Source organism: Halichoerus grypus, chromosome 8 (assembly GCF_964656455.1).
Source record: "Halichoerus grypus chromosome 8, mHalGry1.hap1.1, whole genome shotgun sequence".
Lineage (NCBI taxonomy): Eukaryota > Metazoa > Chordata > Mammalia > Carnivora > Phocidae > Halichoerus > Halichoerus grypus.
In genome coordinates, this window is record NC_135719.1 from 27426042 (window position 1) to 27443548 (window position 17507).

At 43.1% G+C, this 17507-nt stretch overlaps 1 protein-coding gene across 9 annotated transcripts in view; it reads left to right on the top strand.

The window, feature by feature from the left end:
• ENTREP2 (endosomal transmembrane epsin interactor 2) overlaps window positions 1-17507 on the top strand; it is a 473415-nt gene that overhangs the window by 174103 nt on the left and 281805 nt on the right. For 8 of the 9 annotated variants that reach the window (XM_036106221.2, XM_036106220.2, XM_036106226.2 and 5 more), the window contains one exon: window positions 10838-10894. The exons of the other annotated variant lie outside the window; for it this stretch is intronic. In XM_036106221.2, the coding sequence (XP_035962114.2) occupies window positions 10838-10894 (57 nt within the window). The remainder of the gene's footprint in view (window positions 1-10837; window positions 10895-17507) is intronic. 9 annotated transcript variants of the gene reach the window in all.

The following is a 17507-nucleotide window of genomic DNA, read 5'->3' on the forward strand; positions in this document are numbered from 1 at the left end:
GGAAAAACGTTTATGTATGTACCAGCATCCATCCATTTATCTCTATATACACAAACGGGATCATTCTCGGCACGCTGGGCTGTGTCTTGTTTGTCAGTTGTTTGTGTTTGACATTGTTCCATATCGGCATAAACAGACCTACCTCAACTTTCATAATGCATCTATTCGTGTTAATGTAAATATCAAAGTTTATTTAACTAGCCCTTTATTGTTAGCCACTTGTTACAGGTTTTTGCGGTAAATATCCTTGTATAAGTGACTTGGCATGCCTCTGATACTGTTTCCATAGGCTATGTTCCCGGTAGTGAAATCATTCAGTATAAGTATGTGCCCTTACTATTTTGAGAGGTTTATGAAATTGCTCCCAAGGAGGGGTACATCATTTTATGCCAACACCAATCGTGTTAAAGAGGAACTTCTTTCTCCTCTGTCCTTGCCACTACTGGGTTTTATCAAACTTCACCAGAAAGTTGGCAGCCTGATACAAAATATTTGTCGTTGTTTTGGCTTGCTTTTACAAAACTGAAGGAGGTTGAAGCATCCCTTTATATGTTTACCATCCATTAAAAATGTGAACATCCTTGGCCATTTTTTCTATTGAGTGGTTCCCTTTTCTTATTAATTGATATGAACTCTTTGTAAATTAAGACAATCAACCTTTTGTCTGTTGTGTATATTATAAGTATTTTTCCCCTTTGGAATTGGTCTTCCATTTTATGTGTTCTTTTTAAACCACAAATATGTTTGTTGGCTCTTGCCGTGATAAGGCTGCATAAAGAAGCACCCTGAAGCTCAGTGGTTGGCAGCAGCCCAGTCTGTTTTCTGCTCTGGTTTGCAGGTCAGCTGAGGTGGCCCCACCTTGGACTGAGGCTTGGTTGGGTTTGGGTCTGTGCTGTCTGTCCATTCTGGGGCCCAGGCAGAAGGGGCTGTGGCTGTCTGGGCTGTGTCCCTCTTGCATCCAGGAGCAGGTGTAGAGAGGATGACAGGCAACATGCAATGTTGGGTGGCATCATGAGATGCCCTGGAGGTCTTGGGGGTGGGGGCCACCTCCATCCACTGTGGCCAAGCAAGTCCCATGACCAGGCCCAACATCGGGTGAGGATGGGTACTCTACACACTCTCTTGGGAGGCTTCCACGTTACTTGTCAGAAGCATGGACTTGGACTTCTAATATGAGGAGGCCCTGGAATTGGGAGCAAAGATCCACCCCTTTCACCTTTGTCCTATAGTGTAACTAAACCACAGGTGTTGTTTTTTAAACATAAACATTTAAAATGTATTAATCTTTCCTATTAGACTCTTGATTTTGTGTCCTGCCTCCAAACACTGAATTCCTTTCGAGATTGTTTTAAAAAATGCTCCCATGTTCCTCTAGGACTATCAGGTTTTAATTTATGATTTACTCCTTGATTACTCTGGAATTTATTTTGGTCTAAAGAGTAAGATAGAAAATAAGTTTTCCTTCTTTCCAAGTGGCTAACCTGTTGTCCCAATGCTTTTTATTGAATTGATTTTGTTTTTCCCTTAATAGTATTTTAATTAGAATTTCATGGAATTTCATGCATTCTTTGGTCCTTCTCTTTAAAAAAAAGATTTTTTTTTTTTTGCCTCTAATATGAGGACTTTTGTGTTCTCAGTAGATGTTTAAGATTTTTTTGATATTGTTCTTCCTCATTTCATATTGGTCTGTATGTTCTAAGTCATTCTGCCTTTTTGTTATAAATGGAATTTTTTGTTATAAATGGAATATTTAATTTCACTCTTTTTCTAACCAGTCTTTGCTTGCATGCGTATAGGAAAGCTATTTTTTTTTCATAGTTTATGAGCTTATATCCTAATACTGTAATGTGGGTGAGTGCTTTAATTTTCTCATCTGTGCAGTAGGGTGCAAAAATCACACAAGCCTTTTACAGTTGTCAAGATATAAAGAGTTAAAGTATAAAACCTTAGTAGGTATATGTCATACAGTCAGTGCTCACTAAATATAACTAGTATCATAATTTTTAAATATACTAATTTTCTAACCATTTGATTTACTGAATCCTTGTAATTGGTTTCTTATTCTTGTTGATCAGTTTCCTTTAGTGTTCTAGTTAGATAAGTGTATCATTTTCAAGTAGTAATCATTTTGCCCCCTTTTTCCAAATTTATAACTTTTTATTCTTCTTTTGTTTTATTAGCTAGCTGTATTAGTTTTCTGTTGCTCTATAACAAATTACCACAAGCACAGTGGCTTAGAACAGCACAGAAGTATGATCTCACAGTTTTCATGGGTCCGGAGTCTGGAATGCTTGGGCTTTCTGCTCAAGGGCTGAAGGCTGAAGTCAAAGTGAGGCCAAATGCATTTTCATCCAGAGGCTTGAGGAGGGAAAGATCTATTTCCATAGTCCCTCAGGTTATTGGTAGGGTTCATTTTTACAGTTGTATGATTGAGGTCCCTATTTTCTTGCCAGGTGTCAGCTGGAGAGGATCCAGCTGTTAGAGTCCCTCTCAGGACACAGCAGCTGACTTCTTCAGGCAGCAGCAGAATCTCCCTGGTGCTTCAAATCTTTGACTTTACAAAGGGCCCAGACCCAAAGTGTTTGCCTGATGAGGTCAGGCCCACCCAGGATTATCTTACTTTTGATGTACTCAAAACCAAACTTATTTGGGACCTGAGTGTACTGCAAAATCCTTTCACCTATGTCATATAGTGTAACCTCACCACAGGACTGAAATTCATCATATTCACAATCCCACCCGCACTCAAGAAGAGGGGATTTTATAGGAGGTGTACACCGAGGGGTGGGGTTATTGGGGACCATTGCATAATTCTGCACACCACACTGGTATTTTCAGATTAATTTTAAATAGAGGTGGCAATTTGGGGCATCTTTATTTTGTCCTATTAAACTAAGATTTTTTCATAAAGAATAGTGATTGAATTTTATCCATTGTCTTTTATACATCTTCTGAATGATATTTTTCATTTTTGTCCTATTAATATGATTAATTTTATTACTGTGTTTCCTCTTACTGAGCCATTTTTTCATTCCTGACATGAACCCCCTGCCTTGCTCTTTATTCTTCTAAATGTACTGCTGAAGTCTATTTTTTAACATTTTATTTAAAAATTGTATACCTCTGTTTATAAGTAAAATTGGTCTGTTTTCTTGTGATATTTTACAGGGTTGTAACTGTTATGCTGACCTTTGTAAAAAGAATTTGGAAAGTTACCTTGTTTTTTTCCCTCTGTGCTCAGAAAAAAATTAAATTGTGTTGGAAATCTGTATACTTTGAAGCTTTTGAAGAATTTGCCTGTGGCTGTTTGACCACTTTCCCAATTTCTTGGTGTTTATAGGTACATTTAGTTTTTTGATTTTAGAGGGACTCAGTTGTAGTAACTTATATTTTCCTAGAAAATCATCTATGATATCCTGATTGTTATAGACTGAATGTTTATGTCTCCCTAAAATTCACATGTCAAATCCTTATCCCCAGTGTGATGGTATTTGGAGGGGGAATCAGTGATTAGGAGCCAGGTGTTTAGGTCACAAGAGTGGAACCCTCAGAATGGGATTATTGCCCTTATAAGAGAGACTCCAGAGAGCTCTCTTGCCCCTTCCACCATGTGAGGACATATAAGAAGGTTGCCGTCTGTGAACCAGGAAGTGAGCCCTCACCAGATACTGAATCTGCTGGCACCCTGATCCTAAACAAAGGACATGCACCTAGAGGCATTGCAGGTCTCTGGGGTCCACCACCCACCCCCAAACAAACACCACACAATGATCCAAGGCCAGAGTGGCAGGTGGCTGGAGTCTGAGAGGCAGGGTGCAGGGTCAGAGCAGTACGTGGCTGGAGCAGGCAGGTGCCCTGGGCATGAATGTCCACTGTGCAGTGAGGTGGGGTGGGGACGGCTCAGACTGAGATTTCCATGTTGAGCCATGAGTTGAGCCCCTTGGAGATCACAGCATTTCTAGATCTTGGGTGCTTCCTGGTTATTGGCAGAAGTATACCTGTCTTGGGGAAAATTTCTCCATTTTGGTTCCACAGAACCTCACTGATTAAGAGCAAGCAACGTGTTCACAACAAAAGACTTCCAAGCCTACAAACATCAAAGAAAGTGCACTGCAAGGGGCGCCTGGGTGGCTCAGTCATTAAGTGTCTGCCTTCAGCTCAGGTCATGATCCCAGGGTCCTGGGATGGAGCCCTGCATCGGGCTCCCTGCTCTGCGGGAGGCCTGCTTCTCCCTCTCCCACTCCCCCTGCTTGTGTTCCTGCTCTCGCTATCTCTTTCTCTGTCAAATAAATAAATAAAATCTTAAAAAAAGAAAAAAAAGAAAAAAGAAAGTGCACTGCAATAAGCAAGAGTCAACAGAAACAACAAGCGATACAACAGACTCAGATACCTAACTTTCACTACACATCTTGGACTCAAGAACATCTGCATATGAAATATTTTAAGCAGTTGTACAGATGAACATGCAACAAGAAACTATCTAAAACAAATCACCATATTTGGGAAAAGATAAAAGCAGAACTTGTAAATACATAAACTATAACCATTTAAATTCTCTAAACAAATGCAAGTGTTCAACAGCTGGTTAAACGTAGTTCAGGGAAAATTAGTCACCTGGAAGGTAAACCTAAGGAAGTTTTTCAAAAATGAAATACTGAATGACATGGGTATGGAATATATAAAAGCAGAACTAAGAGATTTGGAGGATGGAATATGAAGGGTCAGCATGTGGCTGCTGGAGTCCCTGACGGAGAGAATGTCAGGCAATATTTGAAAAGATATTGGCTATACAATTTCCAGAATTAATGAAAAATATAAATTCATCATGTCAGAAGCACAGTACATGCTAAAAAGGATAAATAAAGAGAAATCCACACTTAGACATATCATGCAAAAACCTCAGAACACTAAAGGCAAGGAGACAGTCTTAAAAGTCTTTAAAGAGTGAGGACAGGGACACCTGGGTGGCTCAGTTGGTAAGCATCTGTCTTTGGCTCAGGTCATGATCCCAGGGTCCTGGGATCGAGCCCCGTGTTGGGCTCCCTCCTCAGTGGGGAGCCTGCTTCTCCCTCTCCCCCTGCTCATTCTCTCTCTCTTGCTCACTCTCTCTCTGAAACAAAAAAAAATCTTTTAAAAAAATGAAGAAATAAGGACAGCTTCCTGCCTCAAGGAGCAGCAGTTAAAAGGACAGCCAACTTCCTGATGGCAACAGCAGGAGCCGGATGATGGTGGCATAGTATTTTAAGCCGGTTCAGAGGAGAAACCATCAACTTAGAACCGTGTACCCAGCAAAACTACTTTTCAAGCATGAAGGTGAAGTAAGACATTTCCAGATAAAAAAAAAAATTGTAGTTGACCACTAAAATATCTGCACTAAAGGAACGTCTACATCAAGGGTTCATAGCCGTCTAGGGAAACCTGGGGAGTCCATTTCAGAATAAAGCTTTTGAATGCATAGAATGAAATAGATAGGATTACAGAGGAAACCAGTTGGTTTGAAATCATTTAAAATCAAAATATGTTAAAAATGTGTTATAATAATACATATGCTGCTTTATTAACTCATTAAATAACAAAGTCCAGTTGCTGATTTTGAGTAAACTTCAGAGTAAACAGCCCTGGTGGAAGGCTGCATCGCACAGGGCAGAGCCAGGACGAATGAGTTTGGTACCAAGCATATATGAAGTAATTTGCATCAAAGAAACATTCACTTCAGAACAGACTGTGTTGTATTTTACTTGGATTTTCTTTTGACTCATGGGTTATTTGGAATATCCTAAAGCATTTTACTGTTTTCTTCTTTTTTCTTTCATGGGGCTCTGTTTCCCATCAATATCTAGTTTTGCTCCTATACAATGAGAGAATGAAAGCTACAGAATTCTTTTCTATCGTGGAGGAAGTAGGTTGAGAAGGAGAGTGGCTTGCTTTCCTTGTGGACGTTTTGAGTTTGATGTATTGATGAAGCCTCCAGCAGGAAGTGGAGAAAGTCAGGACTGCAGATGGGGGTGAATGGTTGGGAGAGAGAATGGTGGGTTAGGGCTTGTTCTGAGAGAAGGAGGCAGAAGCCATGGAGGGGGGGTGGATGGGAAGGCATGTATGTCTCCCAGAAGGGAGCTGAGATAGACACAGAAGGCTGAGGGTTTGCATAACGGAGTCAGCCCTGCCATGTGGCCCCAGGGAGACCCAGACACAGAAAACCACCCAGAAAGAAAAGAAAATGTCAGTCGGATAAAGTCGGAGGTTCAGCTACTCCATGAAGCAGAAGGAAGAATTTTGCATAGCACAGGTTTAGAGTCTGAAAAGTTTGGAGAGATGGGCTCTGCAGACTTCCTTCATTCCAGGCAGCTCAGAATATTATTTGCTCCATTTTTGCAACAACAGTTCTTTCTCCAGACAGTTGTGAGGTCTCGCTTCTTAGCGGTAAATTGATACCACGGTAGCTATTAGGCCCACCTGCCATATGTTTTGTGAAATAATTGAATTGGCTTTCAAGTCTGTGTTCTAGAAGGACTGGCTTCCCTATCTAAAATGTCGCATTACCATTTGCCTTTGAACCAGAAGTGAAGCTCTGAAGAAAATTCTTGATTTGGGGCAATGAAAGGACTTTTCGATCTTAGAGGACAGGATTTAAAGAGCTAGTTTCTTCCGGGCCTCTGTGTTCAGGCGGCAGTACCAATCACACAGGAAGCCCTTTGGCTCTAAAGGTGCCAGTACTTCCTGGCAGTCTGTTGTCCCCGTTCATCACCCTCAACAGCAGGAAATTCTGTCTCATTTTTAATATTATCACTTGCCTCTATTTAGGCTGGGCGGGAAGTGGAGGAAAAAAAGTGGGTTGGTGTTCTTTTAACAACTTGCAGGTGCTCGAAAAGTTAAGCCTCTCTTTCTGAGCAATATCATGACTTTCACATTCTTTTTTGGCTTTTCTTTCATAGCTACTTAATTACATGTTACTCTTCTCTGACCCTCTTCAATTTCTTCATATTCTTGTGTAAACTGTGGACTTTGAATAATGATACTGGCAAATTAAATCGGACAAAGGTTTCATAAGATGCAGTAATTTCATGGCTAACTAGCTCCATGACCCTGTCCCTCACCAAAGTGGTACAAAATAAACCTGCAGAATTACTGAGGTGGCAGAACATGCAACATAATTCTCACCGGTAGCTGGAATTGAGCAAAAAAAAAAAAAAAAAATAGTTCAAACTAAGACCCAGTCATTTCTGAGCAAGTCTATTCTCCTTTCTTCTCTGGTGCCAAGTGGACCAGAGGAGGCCTCTTCTGGTTTTCTGGTGTTCTGGTTTTCTAGATCGAGGGGCAGGGAAGTCTGCTTCTTCTGGGGAGACTTGGGGAGAGAGTTGACATTTGAAGACAAGAATACAATATTCCACTCTTAATTATTAGTATTAGTGTACTAATAAGCTCGGGTGGCCATAATGAAATACCATAGACTTAGTGGTTTGACCGATAGGAATTTATTTTCTCATAGTTCTGGAGGCCGGAAGTTTGAGATCAGAGTTGGGTTCTGGTGAGGACCCCTTTCCTGTCTTTCAGGCTGTCAAAACCTCACTGTGTCCTCATGTGGCCTTTCCATGATGTGCACATGTGGGGAGAGAGACAGAGAGATGGAGAGAGATCTTTCTTATCCTGTCATCCTCTCATCCCATCATGAGGGCCCTACCCTTACAACCTAATCTAACCCTAATTACCTCCTAAGGTCTTACCTCCAAATACCATCACACTGGGGGTTAGGATTTGGGCTGGACACAAACATTTAGTCCACAGTAAATAGTTTTCTACTGCTGTGTCGCAAAGTACCACAGACTTTATAGCTTAACACATCACCATTCAGAGTTTTCTTAGGTCAGGAGTCTGGACATGGCCTAGCTGAGTCAACTGGCCGGGTCTTACAAGGCTGCAAAGTGTTCCTGGGGCAACATCTTTGTAAGTGTCACTGAGTAGGATCACAGGAGTGATAACCCATCATATTGATAATCAAGGGAAGGGCTTTAGACAAGGCCATGGGTCATCAGGGATTATTTTAGGATTTGCATGCCACACTGAGTTCGATGGTTTTATTTTTTTTTTCCTTTGTGTTGGGGAATTGGATCCATCTGTAATTACAGTTATTAATGATATTTAGAAATGTAACATTTTCTTCAGTAAAGCCAACTGTCCATATTATTGGAGGTAAAATTATTTGAGGGGATTCATGGAATGATAACTGTAGGATGGAGGCAAGGAAAGTTAAGAATTTTTACTGTAGCCTAATTTAAGTGATATTAACTAACTTTGTGTTTTTTAAATGCCTGCTCTCTGAAGGTTTGTGGGTTTCCAGTAATATTTCTGTTACAAGCAACTTGGTCACTGTAGACATTTGATAGTTTTATAAACTTCAGCTTAGAAGAAAAGATCAAGGAGTTCTGTCTGAGCTCATTAAACATGCCTCGAGAGGTCTGGTGGTAGTTTAGGGATTTAGTGGGGCCCCATGTACTCATGAATTCATAGGCCCTTCCTGAATGAGAAGGCATTGGGCCATGTCTTGAAGAATAGGTAAAATTTTTTATGGGAAAGTAGAAGGCAGAGTATAAATGGATGTATTCTGGGAGGTGTACCTTCCCATCCTCTGTCCAGGCTTTATTTGGGTCAGGCTGGTGTTGGCGTCAAGGGAAAACAGAGGACACTCTTTGGAAGTCATATCCTAAGGAGATGGCAGGGTCAGAGCCAGCTGGGCTGGGGACATCTCCAGAATTTGGATTTGAGTGATCAGGAGGAGGGGTGCCATTGTGGGAGGAGAGATGACAAGAGGGAGAGTGGGTTGGGTATAGAAGGGAAGAGAGAGGTTATAGACATTGTGGATGAAGAACGCGAGGGACTGGGGCGCAGAGAGACACAGGAGAACAGTAGTCAAGGATTTCCATACAGGTTGCAGCTGGGTGGCATCATGAAGAGAGATTTGGGGTATGGGAAAGCGTTCGTAAATACTATTTGTCGATATTGACTGTGTTTGCAAGATGTGTGCATTGAAGAAAGAATATATATGTGACATGCTTGGGAGCAGAGCCCTGTTGAGCTCTCTTTGGTTCATTTTGTTTCTTTAGTGTGTGTGTGTGAATGAGGTTCAGAAGTCTTTTATACGAACCTCTGGTCCACGTGTGTTTGGAAATCCACCTGAGACTAACATGATGTACGGGTTGATAGAGACTATTGGGTCTAAGTCTGCAGAAGTGTTTGAGGGTTAACTGGAGTCTGTTGCCAGGGGGGCCTTGGGAGTCTGTTCAGTAGGATACTCTTCTCCCAGGCCTGGGCAAGTCCTTTTGGAATCCCAGAGGAAATGAACCAAAGCGCTCCAGCCCAGGACCTGACAGCCTGGCCCGTGCGCACAGCAGAAAGTTGGGGTGATTTATCTTTACAGCAGACCTCTTATGAAAATACCTTACTTATTATAGTGGGGCCTCCCAGAATATTGCCCTGGCAGAAGGGCAGCTGCAGCCTCCTCCTCTCTGTGTCTGGTTGGATGCTGGGGGTGAGAGAGACGGGACCATCTCGGATCTGGATTTGAGTGACCGGGAGGAGGGGTGCCATTGTAGGAGGCAGAGGTGATGAGAGAGACTGGGTTGGGGAGGTAGAGACCGCAGGTGCATTTTGGGACATGTTGAGGTGGAGAGTGACACCAGGAGCGGTGCCCAGTGGACCGTGTGAATCAGCGCATGTTAGAGGACCCCGAATGATAGATGGATCTCCAGTGGAGCCACTGGGTGGAGGAGCCAAAGGTCTGAGGAGAGGTCTTGGGGCGCGGAAGGGAAGGGCGAGGTGGGAGGACGTCTGGGGAGTGACGCAAAGCCGAGTGGAGAGGGGCCTCCCACAGGAGGATGTGGTTAACCTCAGGTCTTCAAACTGATCACTGCACTTGTGTGTTGCACTCAGCGACCCCTCCGGTGACCTTGGGAAGTGTGTGTGCAAGTGGTGAGGGCCGAAGCCAGATTGTAGTGGGGAGGGAGCAGCTGTGTCTCCCTGATCTGTCAGCCCTGCCTGGACCCAAGGAGACTGGGAATGTCTGGATCCGTGGCCAGCGTGTGCCTCAGGGATTGTGGGCCAGGACCTGAGGGGTGGTTCTCCTGAGACAGAAGACACAAGGGTGCTCATGGGGTTAGGGCAACAGGGAAGAGCTGGGGGAGGGGAGGTGGCTGCTAGAAGAGGTCCTGGAGGGGCCATGCTCAGTGGGACCTGGGGCCGCGGAGGCCAGGGGCCGGCCTGGGAAAGGAGCCGGCAGCTCAGTGTCAGTGTGTGGGAAGCTGGGGGCCTCACCTGGTGGCACCGCCTCCTGGGGACATGGGAAGCTGGCTGGGGGACCAAGTGTGGGAAAGGAGAGAGGGGGGCCTGCCAGGTCGGCCATGCCCAGCACCCATGCGCAGAAGGCAGGTGGCCAGGTGACCTGCAAGGGAGGGGGAGCTCCACTTTTCCCCAAAGTAGTGTTTGCAGTCCTCTCTGTGATTTTTAAGTCACACAACCAAATAACTCACGGGACCAGAGTGGAGGGAGTGCCCAGTGGAGGCTCTTTCAGCAGGTGCATCTGTTCCTGGGCCCATGCATGCAGAGCATAAGTGACCTCACAGGAGCTCCTGGTGGTCTCGGAGGCCTGCGTGCTGTCCATAGCGCTGCAGGCTATGAGCGTCCGGGCGCACAACAAGCCTCATTGTGTGTCCCCCCCTCCCCAGCTCATGCATGTGGGCCGGATTCTAGAAGTAGTCCTTTTTCAAGGTGAGACGGCAGGACCATGTTGATTGTCCGTTAAAGGTTTCCAAAGAGTCTTACCTTCCCGCACCATTTGTCCTTGCAGGTGCTGCTCTCGGGGCTCATCGGTGTGGTCTCCTGGAAGAGGCCTCTCTCCCTTGTGGTAAGTCTGCACCTGTCCCCACGGCCGCCTGGGAGCAGGGTCCCTGCGGGGGTGTGAGTGCTTTAAAGGTGCTGGCAGAGAGAATTCTGGCTTCTTTGCAGAAAGCGGGGCACAGACCTTTATAGAAGCGGAACCTCCCAGTGCAGAGGGGCTCATAGGTAACAACCACTGCGCATCCTACCTTCTCCGCTTCGGAGAGTGCCCGTCGGAGATGCTCATGTAGCGTCCTCTTCCTTTGTTCTGTTTGGGCGCTGTCCTCTGTGGACGTGCTGGGAACAAAGACATTTTAGTAAGTATAGGTGCTAGGCGTGTAAACACGAGCACACGAGCAGCGCCTACTTCATCAGAGTTCAAGAAAGGTTAGCTGCGTGTGTGTTTTGGGGACTGATACTCGGAGTTTCAGAGGAGGATGTTTATTTGAATAGAAGAGCACAGGGGTGCCGCTGGAACCCCTTCTCCCATTGCCGTGGCCCCGTGCCAGGGAGGAGCAGGCCACATGGGAGATGGAAAAGAGAGGATAGTTTTCCCATCGGGAAAGTACCCGAGCAGATTCATGTCTATTGATTTGTATGCGTGTTTCTCTCAGTGTGTCCATTAATATATTTATGTGTCCATGTCAGGGCCAGACGAAGAGGTTTTCTGGGTTTTGATGGATAATGAAAAAAAACATGGTGTGGCTTTTCTTCTCTTTTGTAGGCATCAATTATTTAAAGATCTCTTCTTTAGTGATTAGGTTTGGAGATAATGACATGTACTAAATATTAATGGGAGTAGAAAAATCCCACAAATCTGCCTGTTGTAAACACATCCTCCTCATGAGAGTAACCACAGCATCCTGAGGAGGCATCGGGAAGAGAGTGGCATTAATTCAGTGAGCCTCTTCTCCTATGACTTGTCGAGAAATTTCCTTTGCAAAAAAAAAAAAAAAGAAATGTTTTTTTTGTGTAGAAAGTTTCCAACACGCACAGAAGTCAAGAGGGACGCTAGTATAATGAATCCCCGTAGACCCTCCATCTGTCTTCTGCAAATATCAACATTGGCCTGTCTTGTTTGATCCAAGCCCCTTGCTGGAGTATTTTAAAGTAAATCACAGCTAGTGTGTCAAGAAGCTGACTCCTTTGTGCAGAGGGAAATGGTGGTGGACACGCCAGCTGTGGGGTCCGATGTCCTTTGGCTGTGCTTTTGGGTTCCCTTTGGGGACATGGGGCCAGCCTGTTCCATTCCTCCTCACCTGCCCTCATGGTATAGGCCAAGGAAGGCCTCTGACGCTGGCTGCCGAACAAGGAAAAGCCACAACTCCTTTGGGTGGGTGTTTGGGTGGGTGTGTGGTGAAAAGATGAGAGGAATGGCGTCCGTGATCCCCCAGCCACTCTTCATGCCCACCCCCGGTCCTGGTCCCCGGATGGAGATTCTCGCAGCGCTGGGCATTTTACTGTGAAGGACGCTATGCAGCTTCTAGCTGACAAGGAGTCAGGACTCCTTGTGGACGTGGCTCAGGTGTGTCCTGGGGAAGTCAGAGCAGTAGGATGGGGTGTTCTAGGGCCTCACCCTAGAAAGAGGGATAAAGCACCAGCTGGAGCTGCTATAGCAGAACGTTCGGAGTGTCTGCTCCCTAGTCCCCGTCCATCGGTGTGGGACCGGCCACTCTCTGGGCAGTGGTGAGCATTTTCTCCCATTGATTTATTTCTGCCCAAGCCCCAGGTAGAAGAGAAGGGGTTCCCCAAGCTCGGCTGACCACTTTCCTTACTTAGGGAGGTAAGGGGATGGGTTAGGATAACACTAGGTGCTGTAATAAACCCCAGACTTTCAGTGACTTAACACGACATGAGGTAAGAACCCAAAAGCACAGCCAAAGGACATGATTCTTCTAGAGTGGGCACTCCAGGCAATGGGCTGCTCCCCATCACAGGAGGTCCAGAGACTCTGGTTGCTTCCTTCTAGAAGGGGCTCTACAGTTCCCCAGGCCTGTGGAGTCCATTGTATTTCAATGGAAGGGGAAAGGCAATGGGGATGGGTCTAAAGGTGACCCTCATCACTCACACGTCAAACCATTGGGGAGAGCCTGTCATGTGGCCCTATTGGGCTGGGAAGGAAGCTGGAAAAGTTAGTCCCTTCCTGGACAGGCACTTCCCAGGGGCAGCTCCATACTATGAAGAGGTGGGCAGGAATTTTGGTAGACAGTTGTTCGTCTCTACCATAAGAACATTCTTTTGTGTTGACCAGGACGATACAGTCTTTTTTCTTTATTTAAATTCAGTTAGCCAACATAGAATACATCATTAGTTTCAGATGTAGTGTTTAATAATGTATCAGTTGTGACAGTACAGCCTTTTGATTTGTTAGTAAAAACTCACTCTCTAGACTCAGCTAGGATGGCTTGAAGTCTTGGCTTAAATAATTCTTTTATCCCAAGCTCCTGCTTCTATCCTCTACCTTAGTGTTAGTGTCTCCTTCTTCCTGGATGTAGAAAACTGAAGGAATCACTGTGACTATTCTGATTCATTTCCAGGGGACTCACCGCAGCCCCCTGTCCCCACGAAGGACCCCTCCCCTGCCAGAGTGAGTTGCTCTCTCTGAAGGAAAGTGTCTGTCCCTTGGGGTGGTTGAAAGAGGCAGTGTTGGGCCCTGCTGATCCAGGGCCTGCATGGCCATGCCCGACGCCCTGCGGGGGGCTGGTGGGTGAGGACAGCCATGCGTGGGCATGCTGAAGGCAGGGTTTTGGTGCTGTCACTGGCCTATTGACAATATCTTTCCTCTGGAGGCCTGGTGCGTGGGGGCCTGTCCTAGTCTCTGCTACATCTCCTTTCTTTTCATCAGTCCGATCTTGTAAGACAGAATGGGATGAGGAGGGGTATACATTTTGCCTAGAGTGATTGATATGTTGGAGGGGAGCCTCTGTTAGGAAAAAGCAAGGGAGAGGGGGCAGCATGATGTCTGAGAGGACGGGGAGGGAGATTGCCCCTTCCAGACTGGTGAATGTGATGCCAGAGGGAGAACGAGGAGAAAAATACTGTGACTTTTTTGCCCTGCTATTTTATAAGAGCCTTTCATAATGCTGGAAAGTGGTGATAGCTATTTCAGTGGAGAATAGGTATTTTTGCATTACTGTGGTTCTTTTTTTCTTTTTTTATTGAAGTGTAATTAATCTATACTTGTATTAGTTATATAGTTTCAGGTTATATTGTTATATTAATTTATAATTGTTATATAATATAATATTAGTTCCAGATGTACAATAGAGTGATTCAACAGTTGTGTACATTATTCAGTGCTCATGGTAAGTGTAGTCTTAGTCCCCATTACCTGTTTCAGCCACCCCCCCACCTCCCCTCTGCTAACCACCAGTTCTCTATATTTAAGAGTCTTGTTTTTTGTGTGTCTTTTTCCCCTTTGTTTGCTCATTTGTTTTGTTTCTTAAATTCCACATATGAGTGAAATCATATGGCATTTGTCTTTCTCAGTGTGACTTACTTCACTTAGCATTATATGCTCAAGGTCCATTCATGTTGTTGCAAATGGCAAGATCTCAGCCTTTTTCATGGCTGAGTAATAGTCCTTTGTGCATATATACAACTTTTTCTTTATCCATTCATCTGTGGATGGACACTTGGGTAGCTTCCATAGCTTGGCTATTGTAAATAATGCTGCAGTAAACATCGGGATGCATATGTCTTTTCCTTTGGGTAAATACCCAGTAGTGGAATTACTGGATCATATGGTAACTCTATTTTTAATTTTTTAAGGAGCATCCATACTGTTTTCCACAGTGGTTGCACCAATTTACATTCCTACCAACAGTGCACAAGGGCTCCTTTTTCTGTACATCCTCCCCAACACTTGTTATCTCTTGTCTTTTTGATTCTAGCCATTCTGATGGGTGTAAGGTGATATCTCATTGTGATTTTGGTTTGCATTTCCCTGATGATTAGTGATGTTTAGCATCTTTTCACATGTCTGTTGGTCGTCTGTATATCTTCTTTGGAAAAATTCTATTCTCTGGTCCTCTGCCTATTTTTAAATCAGATTATTTAGTTTTATGGAATTGTATGTATAAGTTTTTTATATATTTTGAATATTAACCCCTTATCAGGTATATCATTTGCAAATATCTTCTCCCATTCGGTAGGTTGCCTTGTCATTTTGTTGATGATTTCCTTCAGTGTGCAAAAGCTTTTCATTTTGATGTAGTCCCAATAAAAATTAGACAATTTTGCTCTTGTTTCCATGGCCTGGGGACACATATCTAGAAAAATGTTTCTGTGGCTGATGGCAAAGAAATTACTATGATTTCTTCGAGGAGTTTTATGGTTTCAGGTCTCACAGTTAGGTCTTTAATCCATTTTGAGTTTATTTTTGTGTATGGATAAGAAAGTAGTCCAGTTTCATTCTTTTGTATGTAGCTGTGCAGTTTTCTCAGCATTATTTGTTGAAGAAGCTGTCTTTTCCCTGTTGTATGTTCTTACCTCCTTTGTCACAAATTAATTGGCCATATAATCATGGGTTTATTTCTGGGCTCTCTATTCTGTTCCATTGATCTATGTGTCTATTTTTATGCCATACCATACTTTACTTTTGATTACTACAGCTATGTAGTATATCTTGAAATCTGGGATTGTGATACCTCAGCTTTGTTCTTCTTTCTCAGGATTCCTTTGGCTATTTGGAGTCTTTTGGGGTTCTATACAAATTATAGGATTATTTGTTGTAGGTCTGTGAAAATGTTGTTGGTATTCTGATAGAGATTGCATCAAATCTGTAGATTGCTTTGGGTAGTCTGGACATTTTGACAGTATTGGTTTTTCTCATCCATGAGCATGGAGTAACTTCCCATTTGTGTCATCTTCAGTTTCTTTCATCAGTGTTTTATAGTTTTCAGAGTAGAGGTCTTTCACCTCCTTGGTTATGGTATTTTATTATTTTTGGTGCAGTTGTAAATGGGCTTGTTTTCTTAATTTCTCTTTCTGCTACTTCATTATTGCTATATAGAAATGCAACATATTTCTGTATATTGAATTTGTATTCTACAACTTTACTGAATTCATTTATCACTTCTAGTAGTTTTTTGGTGGAGTCTTTAGGGTTTTCTACGTACAGTATCATGTCATCTGCAAATAGTGAAAGTTTTACTTCTTCCTTACTAATTTAGATGCCATTTATTTCTTTTTCTTGTCTGATCGCTGCAGGTAGGACTTCTAGTACCATGCTGAATAAAAGTGGTGAGAGTGGACATCCTTGTCTTGTTCCTGACATTAGAGGGAAAGCTCTTAGTTTTTCACCATTGAGTATGATGTTAGCTGTTGGTTTTTCATATAGGGCCTTTATTATGTTGAGGTATGTTCCCTCTAAACCTACTTTGTTGAGAGTTTTTAACATGAGTGGATGTTGTACTTTTTCACATGCTTTTTCTGCATCTATTGAGATGACTATATGGTTTTTATCCTTTCTCTTGTTAATGTGATGTATCACATTGATTGATTTGTGAATAGTGAACCACCTTTGCATCCCTGGAATAAATCTTACCTTTTTATGATAAATAATTTTTTAATATATTGTTGGCTTCTGTTTGCTGTATTTATTTGTTGAGGATATTTGTATTTATGTTCATCAGAGATATCGGCCTGTAGTTTTCTTTTTTTTTTTGTAGTGTCTTTGTCTGGTTTTGGTGTCTGGGTAATGCTGGCCTCAGAATGACTTTGGAAGCTTTTCTTCCTCTTCTGTTTTTTTGTACTAGTTTGAGAAGTGTCTCCTGTGATTGAGATAATCGTCTTCCTTACATTAAACTATAAAAGGTTCTACATTATGCTGGATTACGATTAGGAATCAGATTATATAGCTCTGATTTAAATAATTTTTGAAAGATTCAATGTAACATCTTGTGATTGCTTATTTATCAATAATGGAACTAGTCTCACACATAATCACAGGTAGTATAATTTTTTTTAAAAAAATTTGAGTGAAGTACTGTTTGTATTTTATATTATACTGTTTGAGGAATCTGGTTTTTGGTTTACTTTTATTTGAGGAGTCTGGCTTTTTGGTTTACTTTTATTGCAAAATTTTATCAACCAAGATGGGAATGTGTATCAGTGAAGGTTTAATTAAAGAAATAGAACCTCTAGGAGTCAACACCAGCACCTCTGTGAGTCAGACTCTTCTGAGTACTGCTTTGGCCCCACTGTCCACTCAGTAACCATACCCACATGGTCTTTGGTGACTAAGTGCTGTCACTTGGTCCCTGCCACCCTGAAATTCCATAATCCTTATTGCATTTAGGGAACCTAGTTTGATGGTAGCATAGACATTCCCACTCTAATTTCTGACCTGCAGAGAAGAGTTACCACAATGCACTTCAAGGATGTTAGAGTTCCTCTCACAGATTTCTTATAGTTGTGGTGAGAAGTGTGTTCCCTGGATCCTCCAGGGCAGGTGAGCAAGTCTTACAGGATCAATGCATTCTTATTCCAGTCTCCCTAAGCCTTTAGATCTCTTCCTCTTACGGTATACCAAGGAAGTCTGGCATTTCAACTTCATTTGGAGTAGCCCACCTTTGGATTCATATGTTAGCAAACTGAACAAACTGAGCTTTTCTTAACTCCTCCAGCTAAACATTGAA